Here is a 13,003-nt window from a genome sequence, read left to right on the forward strand (position 1 = left end):
GCATGAACTAGTCAGGGATAGTCAGCATGGACTTGTTAAAGGAAGGTCTTGCCTCACAAATTTGATTGAATTCTTTGAGGAAGTGCCAAGAAATGACAAGAAGGGTTGATAATGGTTAGTGGATGTGGTGTACATGGATTTTAGCAAGGCGTTTGGCAAAGTACCACATGGCAGATTGGTCAAGAAAGTGAAAGCCCATGGGATACAAGGCAATGTGGCAAAAAGGATAAAATGTTGGCTTCGTAACATAAAACAAAGGGTAATGGTCGATGGCTGCCCTTGCAATTGGAAAGTTGTTTCAAGTGGTTCCACAGGGCTTACTGTTTGCATTATATATTAACGATTCGGAGGTGAACGTGGGGAGCATGATTGGGAAATTTGCAGACGACACAGAGATTGGCCGAGTGGTGAACAGTGTAAAGGATAGCTATAATCTCCCAAAATTATAAAGATGGGTTAATGGAGTGGGCGGTAAAGTGGCAAATGGAATTTAACATAGTTAGGGAGGTAGAGCAGTTATGGGGAGTACACAATAAATGGAAATATACTAAGAGAGGTAGATGAAGTAAGAGATCTTGGTGTACAAGTACACAGGTCCCCAAAGGCAGCAGTTCAAGTAGACAAGTTTGCAAAGAAAGCATATGGAATGCTCTCTTTCATTGGCAGAGGTATAGAATATAGAAGTAGGGATGTAATGTTGGAATTATGCAATACACTGGTAAGGTTATAATTAGAGTATTGTGTGCAGTTCTGGTCACCACATTACAGAAGGACATAATTGCTCTGGAGAGGTTTACAATAACGTTGCCAGGGCTAGAAAAGTATATCTACGAGGAGAGATTGGATCGGTTGGGGTTATTTTCCTTGGAACAAAGGCGGCTGCCGGGTGTCTTAATTGAGCTATACAAAATTATGAGGTGAAGAGATAGAGTGGTCAGTATAAAATTGTTTCCTTTGGTGGTGAATTCTAGAACCAGAGGACATGGTATCAAGATAAGTGGCAGATGGTGTAGAGGTGACATGAAGAAGAACTTTTGTCATGCAGAGGGTAGTGGGAATCTGGAATTCACTGCCCGAGTTGGTGGTGGAGGCAGAGACCCTAAACTCTTTTAAATTAAAAGCACCTGGATCTGCACCTTAAGTGTTGTAAGATACAGGGCTATGGACTGAGTACAGGAAGGTGGGATTAGAAAGGGCACCTGGGTGTCCTTGGACTGGCAATGGCCTCCTTCTGCGATTCTATAATAGGTGCATCATAAGCAGCAAGCTTCCTCCTATTGCACACATCTTCGTTTGGAAATATATTGCTGGACCAAAATCCTACCATTGCCCATTTAATTGCTATTACAAATACACATTCTAACATTTAAATGCTATATTAAAGTCTCACCAAAATACCAACCTCAAAGAAAATCGAGGCCAGTCTTTAATCCACTGCATGAAGAAATAGGTTTACCTTCACAACAGACTTCTATTCTAATTGGTTCAGTTCTCCTGTTTTCTTTGGACCTATATCTGCTTTTAGCAGGCCCAACTTCCACTCGCCTATATGAGGCGAGCTACTCAAAATTCCTGGAGTTTTACAGGAATGGCCAAAGACACACTCGCAGTCAGAGCACTTTTTCCACATTCTTTCCCTGCACTGCCAAAATAGCACCAGAGCTTTAGCTGCACCCAACTGGAATTTTCAGCTGTAAATATCCCACAACTCCAGTATATACCCTCTTAACATTCAGCACTAAACATCAGAGTATTTTAAAATGTCATGCTTGAAATAAAAACTGTATTAATTTCAGTAATTGCAACAAATACTAAATTTACATAAAATGTTGCCTAATGACTGCTTTTTAAAATGTGAATTTAAATTATCACCATCAAAATATAGCTTTTGCCTTCCAGGAATAACTTAATTTTCAATTTAGAATTTAAATGAAAATTATGTTGCAAGTGATGTTCTTCAAATATTCAATTTATTATTTTCACTGAGAAATAAGTTATTTTTGCTAATATTCCGCCTGGCATTAGCATTATCAGGATGACTATAGGATGGTTCAGACTTTCAAGCACTCACCTGTTTCTGTTCCTTCAACTTGCTCTGATACCATCGCTCCCGTCTCCGTTGTTTTCTTTTCAAACTTTTAAGTTTGTTTCTCTGCCTTTTGCTCAGTGTTCTTTCACCTAGAGCTGAGAATAAGGGAACGCATGGGACTGAATCGTTACAAGGATTGCTTGTGCCTGCACCACGTCCCTGCTCCCATTCCTCTGTATCACTTGCTTCAGTACTCGAGTCAGGTGACCAACCTCTGACAGTGCCAGAAACACTGGCAACTTTGTTCCTGCAGTGTCTTAGCACAGATGGCCCAGGATCTAAATCCTCTTGCACTTCTTCCACGAGGCTATTATTGAATGTTTGAGGGCATGACACAAAATCAGACTCTCGAATGTCGAGGCGTGAATAGGCAGAACTGCTGGATTCTTCAGATACAGGTAGCTGCAGGTTAGCATCTTCTCCCAGTGGAAACGGTCTGGGACCAGCAATCTCACCAATATGATGCATTATAATTCCACAAGATGAAGATCGCGGGCACAAACCATGTATTCCAGAAAAACTAACAGATGCATCCTTTGAGTTTGTGCTGCTAAAATCCAGACTGTGAGACTTTTTATGAAAACCCATCATTGCACATCTGGCTCTCAGAGGCTGTGAAGCAGAAGAGCATGGCTGCTGATAAGCTGCTTTGAAGTTAAATTCATTGTTGTCAACTTCTACCGTTTCTCGACTGTGTGATCTTGCCTCGAGGCAAAGCGCTTCAGTTATTCTTTCACGATCCATCTTTCTTGAATGGTGTAAGAATTCTTTATGCCTGTGGTGGGACATGATGTTTTCTATCCCATGCTCCATGTTCTCCACAGTTTCTAATTTATACAAGTACTGCACTTTCTGCAGAGATTTCACCTTTGTAGATTCAATGATTCTGATTAAATGTGGTGTTTCATAGTCAGTACGACTCTTACAAATATGTACAGTCACTGGTTGCCCACAAGGGCATTTAGCATTGCTGACAAAGTTAAAATCCCCCAGACGGGCCCCACAGTGCAGGCAGTTCAGCTTCCCAATTGTCCACCATGACTATGGAAAAGAAATAGACAACAATCTGGTCATTGTAACAAAAAAAAGCGGGAAATAGGCCACATAAACTCTTTCATACAATTCACAAGGTCAGCTTTTCTTTTCTGTGCGTAATGTAGAATCTAGCATAACATAGAAAAGCCCACACAACAGTAAGGCCTAGACACCTGATGTAGCAGATTGTGTTGTTTTACAATACATAATGTAGCAGCAGACTTTAGAAATTATGTTGTTAGTGATACTGGTATTATTCAGCAGTGCCTGAAAATTCCACACTATTTCATGTCAAATGAAAAAATTATATGATGCTGCATTTAACAATGAAGTGGCTTTATAAATACAAAGAAATATTCACATGCATGCCACTGCAGAGTATGTGCAGTATAAGCCTTCAACAAGATCCGAAAACAAAATTCCCAACCTACAAAATACTAAAACTCAATTGATTTACAGCCCAAAAGTACAGATTAATTAAAATGCTGGATACATGCTCCAGATAGAAAACGCACTTACACTGTTTGAAAATCATTGTTAATTGGTCAAAGCAAATATTGTTATGTTCCATCCATTTTATACCTGAAGAACAATCCTTATTTATTTAAAAATGGCACCAATTACATCCTCATCAGTGGGTGGATATTTGTCACAAAACGTACTTTGGTACAGCAAAGGTTCACTAAATTGGTCCCTTCAATAAGGGGGTTACCCTGTGATGAGAGGCTCAGCAAACTGTATCTATTTCCTCTTTGAGGTTAGAAGAATGAGAGGCAATTTCATTGAAATGTGCAAGAATCTGAATTGGCTTGGCAGGGCATACGCTGAGAAATTGCTTCCACTGGTGAGGGAATCTAAAACAGTCTCTGGATAAGGCAGCTTTCATTTAGGACTGAGATGAAGGGAAACTATTTCACTGGGGGCTGGTTTAGCACAGGGCTAAATCGCTGGCTTTGAAAGCAGACCAAGGCAGGCTAGCAGCACGGTTCAATTCCCATACCAGCCTCCCCGAACAAGCGCTGGAATGTGGTGACTAGGGGCTTTTCACAGTAACTTCATCTGAAGCCTACTTGTGACAATAAACAAATTTTATTTCATTTCATTCTCTTTTCATTTCATTTCAAAGGAGTGTGAATCTTTGGAATTCTCTGCCCCAGAGCATCGTGGCTGCTCCATCACTGAATACATTTCAGGGAATCAAAGGATATTGGGAGTGAACAGGGAAGTGGAGATGAAGCTCAAGATCAGTCATGATGATACTGAATGGTGGAGCAGGTTCGATTAGTCATATGGTTGACTCTGCTCCTATTTCTTGTGTTGTGTCCCTGTGTTAAAGTATTCTAATTTGCATCCTTCCCCAAATGAAATAAAGATTGTGTTGCATAAGTTTATATTCTCAACCATATTCTTGATCTTGTAAAGACTTGCTCATTAAAGTCAATTTCATGGAATTAAATAATCTGATGAAAGTTCTAAGTAGTATCACTCTAATGGAAAGAATACATTCCCAATATTGATGTAACAAAATACCAAAATCTATGGTCTGTAAATTACCTTTACAGTCAAATTAAACCCTCGATTGTCATTAAGGGGCCTCTGACACTGTGCTATGGAGGGAGAATGATTACAAGACAAATGGAAAAATTAATAATAATAATCTTTATTATTGTCACAAGTAGGCTTACATTAACACTGCAATGAAGTTACTGTGAAAATCCCCTAGTCGCCACATTCCGGCACTTGTTCGGGTACACAGAGGGAGAATTCAGAATGTCCAATTAAGACCATAAGACCTAGGAGCGGATGTAAGGCTATTCGGCCCATCGAGTCCACTCCACCATTCAATCATGGCTGATTTAAACTCCATTTACCCGCTCTCTCTTCATAGCCCTTAATTCCTCGAGAAATCAAGAATTTATCAACTTCTGTCTTAAAGACACCCAACATCCCGGCCTCCACCGCCCTCTGTGGCAATGAATTCCACAGACCCACCACTCTCAGGCTGAAGAAATTTCTCCTCATCGCTGTTCTAAAGTGACTCCCTTTTATTCTAAGGCTGTGCCCCGGGTCCTAGTCTCCCCTGCTAATGGAAACAACTTCCCTACGTCCACCCTATCTAAGCCATTCATTATCTTGTAAGTTTCTATTAGATCTCTCCTAAACTCCAATGAATATAATCCCAGGATCCTCAGGCGTTCATCGTATGTTCGGCCTACCATTCCTGGGATCATCCGTGTGAATCTCCGCTGGACCCGCTCCAGTGCCAGTATGTCCTTCCTGAGGTGTGGGGCCCAAAATTGCTCACAGTATTCTAAATGGGGCCTAACTAATGCTTTATAATGCTTCAGAAGTACATCCCTGCTTTTACATTCCAAGCCTCTTGAGATAAATGACAACATTGCATTTGCTTTCTTAATGACAGACTCAACCTGCAAGTTTACCTTTAGAGAATTCTGGACTAGGACTCCCAAGTCCCTTTGCACTTCAGCATTATGAATTTTGTCACCGTTTAGAAATTAGTCCATGCCTCTATTCTTTTTTCCAAAGTGCAAGACCTCGCACTTGCCTCCGTTGAATTTCATCAGCCATTTCTTGGACCACTCTCCTAAATTGTCTCAATCTTTCTGCAGCCTCCTCCATACTACCTGCCCCTCCACCTATCTTTGTATCATCGGCAAACTTAGCCAGAATGCCCCCAGTCCCGTCATCTAGATCGTTAATATATAAAGAGAACAGCTGTGGCCCCAACACTGAACCCTGCGGGACACCACTCGTCATCGGTTGCCATTCCGAAAAAGAACCTTTTATCCCAACTCTCTGCCTGACAGCCAATCGTCAATCCATGTTAGTACCTTGCCTCGAATACCATTGGCACTTATTTTACTCAGCAGTCTCCCGTGAGGCACCTTATCAAAGGCCTTTTGGAAGTCAAGATAGATAACATCCATTGGCTCTCCTTGGTCTAACCTATTTGTTATCTCTTCAAAGAACTCTAACAGGTTTGTCAGGCATGACCTCCCCTTACTAAATCCATGCTGACTTGTCCTAATCCGACCCTGCACTTCCAAGAATTTAGAAATCTCATCCTTAACAATGGATTCTAGAATCTTGCCAACAACCGAGGTTAGGCTAATTGGCCTATAATTTTCCATCTTTTTCCTTGTTCCCTTCTTGAACAGGGAGGTTACAACAGCGATTTTCCAATCCTCTGGGACTTTCCCGGACTACAGTGACTTTTGAAAGATCATAACTAACGCCGCCACTATTTCTTCAGCTATCTCCTTTAGAACTCTAGGATGCAGCCCATCTAGGCCCTGAGATTTATCAATTTTTAGGCCTCTTAGTTTCTCTAGCACTTTCTCCTTTGTGATGGCTACCATATTCAACTCTGCCCCGACTCTCCTGAATTGTTGAGATATGACTCATGTCTTCTACTGTGAAGACTGACGCAAAGTACTTATTTAGTTCCTCAGCTATTTCCTTCTCTCCCATCACTAGATTACCAGCGTCATTTTGGAGCGGCCCAATGTCTACTTTTGCCTCCCGTTTGTTCTAAATGTCTTTAAAGAAACTTTTACTATCATTCCTAATGTTACTGGCTAGCCTACCTTCATAATTGATCCTCTTTCCTTATTTCTCTCTTTGTTATCCTCGGTTTGTTTTTGCAGCCTTCCCAATCTTCTGACTTCCCACTACTCTTTGCCACATTATAGGCTTTCTCTTTTGCTTTGATGCATTCCCTAACTTCCTTTGTCAGCCATGGCTGCCTAATCCCCCCTCTGATAACCTTTCTTTTCTTTGGGATGAACCTCTGTACTGTGTCCTCAATTACTCCCAGAAACTCCTGCCATTGCTATTCTACTGTCTTTCCCACTAGGCTCTGCTCCCAGTCGGTTTTCGTCAGTTCCTCACTCATGCCCCTGTAGTTACCTTTATTTAACTGTAACACCTTTACATCTGATTCTACCTTACTTTCTTTCAAATTGGAGATTGAATTCTACCATATTATGATCACTGCTTCCTAAGTGTTCCCTTACTTTAAGATCTTTAATCACGTCTGGCTCATTACATAACACTAAGTCCAGAATGGCCTGTTCCCTCGTGGGCTCCATCACAAGCTGTTCCAAAAAGCCCTCCTGTAAACATTCAATGAATTTCCTTTCCTTAGGTCCACTGGCAGCATTATTTACCCAGTCCACCTGCATATTGAAGTCCCCCATGATCACGGTGACCTTGCCTTTCTGACATGCACTTTCTATTTCGTGGTGCATTTTGTGCCCCTGATCCTGACCACTGTTAGGAGGCCTGTACTTAACTCCCATTATGTTTTTTTTTCCTTTGTGGTTCCTCAACTCTACCCACACAGACTCCACATCATCTGACCCTATGTCGTTTAGTGCTATTGATTTAATTTCATTCCTAATTAACAAGGCAACCCCACCCCCTCGGCCCACCTCTCTGTCTTTTCGATAGGTTGCGAATCCCTGGATGTTTAAATGCCAGTTAAATGAACCCCCTGCAACCACGTCTCTGTGATGCCGACCACATCATACCTGCCAGTCACAATCTGGGCCACAAGCTCATCTACCTTGTTCCGTACACTGCGCGCATTTAAATATAGCACCTTTAATTCCCTATTGACCGTCCCTTTTTGTTTTCTTAGTGTGGTGGACCTTGGTTTACTGAGCCTTTCCATACACCGTCATATTTTGTAGGATGGGGACTATTGTAACCTCTCCTGAGTTCTGTCTTTTCGTGCTTTTTTGTATTCCTAAGCAGCTACGCTTCGCACTGATTACTTCACCTCTTGGTTCCCTGACTTTCCCTTCCCCCCCCCAATCTCTAGTTTAAAGTCCTATTGACCACCCTATTTACCCTTTTCGCCAGAACACTGGTCCCAGCTCAGTTCAGGTGGAGACCATCCCAACGGTATAGGTCCCCCCGTCCCAAAACTGATGCCAGTGTCCCATGAAAAGGAACCCCTCTTTCCCACACCACTCTTTCAGCCACGTGTTAACTTTCCTTATTCTTGCCTCCCTATGCCAATTTACACGTGGCTCGGGCAGTAATCCAGAGATTATGACCCTTGAGGACCTGTTTTTTTAAATTTGAATCCTAGCTCTTTATAATCTCTAAACAGGTCCGCTTTTCTAGACTTGCCTATGTTGTTGGTACCGACATGGACCACAACAACTGGATCCTCCCCCTCCCTCTCCAGTATCCTTTCAAGCCGGTCAGAGATGTCTTGCACCCTAGCACCGGGCAGGCAACATACCATGCGGGACTCTTTATCCTGCTCACAAAGGATACTATCTATCCCCCTGATAATAGAATCCCCTACAACTACAACTTGCCTATTTACTCCCTCCCCTTGAATGGCCTGCTGAACCATGGTGCCTTGGTCAGCTGACTCATCCTTCCTGCAGCCCTGTTCGCCATCCACACAGGGAGCAAGTGCCTCATACCTGTTGGACAGAGTCAAGGGCTGAGGCTCCTGAGTTCCTGACTGCTGGTTCCCTTTACCTGCCTGACCTGCAGTCACACCCTGCTGTCCCTGGCCACTGGCAGGATTTAAACTACTTACTCTGACAGGTGTGACTGCCTCCTGAAACAGTGTCCAGGTAAGTCTCCCCCTCCCGGATGTGCCTCAGTGTTTGAAGCTCAGACTCCAGCTCATCAACTCTGAGCCGGAGCTCTTCGAGCAGCCAACACTTACTGCAGATGCGGTCGCTGCAGCTCGCAATGGGATCTGCCAGCTCCCACATCAAGCAGCTCAAGCACATCACCTGACCAGCCATCACTAATTAATTAATTAGTTTAATTTAAGTTTACGAGTATAGCTGTGTTTTTTTTTTTTTTTAAATTGGGGGCAGATTTGCTATCAACCAATCAGATCACAGCTTCCCTCTGACGTCACTTTTGGGGGGAAAACAAACAAACTGGAAAACAGGAAGTTACCGTTAGGTTTTTAAACACAGAGACTACTCCTCCTCCTCCGAACGGCTCCCAAAATTAGGCCCGAAGAAAGAGAGAGAACAAAACAGCACCTTCTCCCACTCTTCACCGAATTACCTCACTGCACCAAATTACCAAATTCTCACTCTGTCTGTGTCTCACTCACTCAGGCTGTGTCTCCTTGACCTGCACAATGCTTACTAATGTGCGCTTTCTGTCTGTCTTTTATACAGACTTTAGGATGACTCACACGAAAACTTCAAAGAGAAGAATACAATGTGTACCTTTGTGCCCCTTAACAGGCCTCAGGTGACTGCCAGATAACTGCCTCTCAGCAATTAGGGTGGGGGCAGCATCAGCCAATCAGACACTAATCTACACTGCACTTTTAACTGAAAAACAGCAGAATTAGATTAACCACTTACCTTTCCTGGTTACCTCACTGCACCAAATTACCAAATTCTCACTCTGTCTGTGTCTCACTCACTCAGGCTGTGTCTCTTGACCAGCGCAATGCTTACTTAGTGCACTTTCTGTCTGTCTTTTATACAGACTGTAGCCACCTAAAATGGCGGATTCCCTATTAATTTGGCCAAAACCCGATTTAAAATGGCTAACCGAAGAGTCTGATGGGAAAAGCAGCCAACACGACACAAACGGACAGCTGCAGACAGAATAGCGTATTCGGATGTGGGGAAGTCGGCCCAGATCGCTACTCAAGACTATTAGCAGCACATCAACCCAGACATCTGCAGTTTAATCGGCTATCCCCGGGAACAATTGCAACATATTAGCAATTGAATACCGGGCCAGACCTGTCGGCGCCTGCAGTGGCCGAAACAAAGACAGGTGAACGACCACCCCCAGATCGAGGAATCGCACCATTATTGGAGCATATCGAACCCAGTGATTGGGAACAAGTCCAATCACTTGCGACTCAGGGTCAAGGGCCGCCCCGAGAGGCGGGAAGCCGCTGGGCCCTATAAAGTGAGGGGCCAAGTTCAGATCTCTCTCTCTCTCCCTTCTTCTCCTGCTCGCGACATTCGCAAGAACATCGACCAGAAACTGTAAGTTTGACTCCAGCGATCGCTACCCGATAAAGACTCCTAGCCATCAACCCGTATCAGCCTTTTGAATCCCGCGGGCCAGATCCGATTCGATAAGCCATTCGTTTCCCTGACCTGGTGGGCCCTTCCTAAAGTTAAGTATTGGCCAGTAGTGGTAGGTTTCGATATAGATAGTAGGATTATTGTGTAAGCATTAATTGTTGTATATAATAAATGACCGTTGATTTCAATCTTACTAAGCGGTGTGCTGACTTATTAATCATAACTCGAGCTTGAACCACGTGGCGGTATCAGAAAGATACCTGGCGACTCGTGAGCAAAGGTGACATAATCAGAGGTAATAAAACTAACGCTAAAAAGAACAAGACTTTAGGATGACTCACACTAAAACTTCAAAGAGAAGAATACAATGTGTACCTTTGTGCCCCTTAACAGGCCTCAGGTGACTGCCAGATAACCGCCTCTCAGCAATTAGCGTGGGGGCAGCTTCAGCCAATCAGACACTAATCTACACTGCACTTTTAACTGAAAAATAGCACAATTTGATTAACCATTTACCTTTCCTGGTTACCTCACTGCACCAAATTACCAAATTCTCACTCTGTCGGTGTCTCATTCACCTAACAAACACATCTTTTGGGACTTGTGGGAGGAAACCAGAGCACCCGGAGGAAATCCACGCACACATGTGGAGAACGTGCAGACTCCAGTGACCCAAGCGGGAATCGAACCCGGGACCCTGGCACTGTGCAGCAACAGTGCTAACCAATTGTGCTACTGCGCCACCCTGAATATAGCATGCAAAAGGTAGATAGATAGGGAGAAACCGCCCATGAAAGGATCAATAACAAGAGGCCAGATTTAAAATAATGTGGGATGAGAAATGAAGGAGCACCTGGTAGATAACCCAACTGGATCGAGGGATGGGCATAAGGGGTTTAGGTTTTCCTTGCCAGTAGATGCTAGTTTCCCATATCACACGGTCTCTTGGCGGGGGGGGGGGGGGGGGGGGGGGGAAAGAGGTGGCAATATGTAAATGTAATTTCTCCACACCTTTGTGTTCAGTTTATTTGACGGGGGAAAGAGACTGCTTTCTCAAGACTCACAACAGAGTACACACCTACTTCCAGAAGCAAGCTGAACCACCCCATTATACACAAATACATTAGCTGTGCAATGTTGGGGGTGGGGTAAGCAGAAAATGTCCACTGGCCCCCAAACTGTGTGCAGGTTTGTTCAGGGAGTTCAAAAAGTCAGAAATTCCAGAGATATGGGGCAGGATGCTCCGTCAGCTGATACCGGAATCGGGAAACCGATTGGGCGGAGAATCGGGTTTTGACGGCGAAAGCCTGGTGGGTGCCAGTTTCACACCAAATCGCAATTCTCCGGTGCCTCGACAGCAGCATCAATGCATTCTACTCCGCACATAACATATCATTAGCTGGCCTGACTTGGTTATTTTTCGGGGCCTCCATGATTCTCCGCCTCCACCAGCACGAATTCCCGATGCCAGGTTCACTTGTGCTTTTGAAAATCGTGAAACTGGTGCCGTGGCTGATGAGGGAGGGAGAGGAAGCAGGACACGGTGAGACGCGACCGTGGGCTGCAGGCTGTGACACTGGCCGGTCTGGCTGGGGTGGAGCCCTGCCAGGGCTTGGGTGGCCCCTCACAGGACTGGGGCAGCGGCAAGGAATGGACCACCATTGCCGGCCTGCGAGGAGCCATCTTGCTGCGCACCCTACTGACCACCCACCCTGATCCCTGGTTCTGCAGAGTGCCACCAGCAGTATGGGTGCCCCCGCCACACCCCACCTTCCGCCATAACAACTCTCCCCTCCCAAGCCGGACGTCATCTGCAAACCTCCTCACTTCTGACTTATGATGGAAGGCAGGTCATTGATGAAGCAGCTGAAGATAGTTGGGCCTAGGATAGGTGCGAGATGCTCGCCGACTACCCCTCACGTATTCCCTGTCTCTGCGACTGAACCCCTTAGGATCGATGGGACTGCCCGTTCCAGAAGCCCGTCCTAATGGCAACTAGTCCCTGGGGTCAGCCTGTCCTCTGACCATCCACCCCTTCGGGAGTTCCTACCTCCACCTGATATACCTGATAAGCATCTGTATGGTGAGCACCAGAGTGTGTCGCAGGAGCCTTTTCACTAAAGTGCCCGACCAAGGTGAGGGTCTCTGGGACAAATGCGAGGTGATGCATTTTTGAGGATCAAATCTAGGTATGAAGTATACTGTAAATGGCAGAACCCTTAAGAACATTAACCTACAGAGGGATCTGGGCGTGCATGCCCACAGTTCCCAAAAGTGGCAACACGGGTAACCAAGGTGATTAAGAAGGCATATGGCATGCTTGCATTGATGCCGGGGCACTGAGTACAGGTGTTGGGAAATCATGTTGCAGCTGTATTAAACTTTGCTTAGGCTACATTTGGAGTATTGCTTGCAGTTCTCGTCACCACATTATCAGAAGGACGTGGAAGTTTTGGAGAGAGTGCACCAGGATGTTGTCTGGTCTCGAGGGTGTTGTCTCTGAGGAAGGTTGAATAAACTAGGATTGTTTTCACTGGAAAGATGGAGGCTGAGGGGAGATCTGATAGAGGTCTACAAAATTATGAGGGGCATAGTCAGGGTGGATAATCAGATGCTTTTTCCAAGGAAGTGGCAATTACAAGGGGACACAGGTTCAAGATGAGAGGGGGAAAGTTTAAGGGAGATGGGCGGGGCAGGTTTTCACACAGAGTGATGGGTGCCTGGAATGCACTGCCAGAGGATGTGGTTGAAGCAGGCACATTAGCAACATTTAAGAGGATGGATACATGAATGGGGAGGAAATAGAGGGATGCAG

The 13,003-nt window shown here is 44.6% G+C and overlaps 1 protein-coding gene across 10 annotated transcripts in view; it reads right to left on the reverse strand.

Moving 5' to 3' along the window:
• rnf180a (ring finger protein 180a) overlaps positions 1 to 13,003 on the reverse strand; it is a 216,935-nt gene that overhangs the window by 156,090 nt on the left and 47,842 nt on the right. For all 10 annotated transcript variants that reach the window (XM_072496955.1, XM_072496956.1, XM_072496954.1 and 7 more), the window contains one exon: positions 2,072 to 3,130. In XM_072496955.1, coding sequence (XP_072353056.1) covers positions 2,072 to 3,130 — 1,059 coding nt within the window. The remainder of the gene's footprint in view (positions 1 to 2,071; positions 3,131 to 13,003) is intronic.

The sequence above is a fragment of the Scyliorhinus torazame genome, chromosome 3, assembly GCF_047496885.1.
Source record: "Scyliorhinus torazame isolate Kashiwa2021f chromosome 3, sScyTor2.1, whole genome shotgun sequence".
NCBI lineage: Eukaryota > Metazoa > Chordata > Chondrichthyes > Carcharhiniformes > Scyliorhinidae > Scyliorhinus > Scyliorhinus torazame.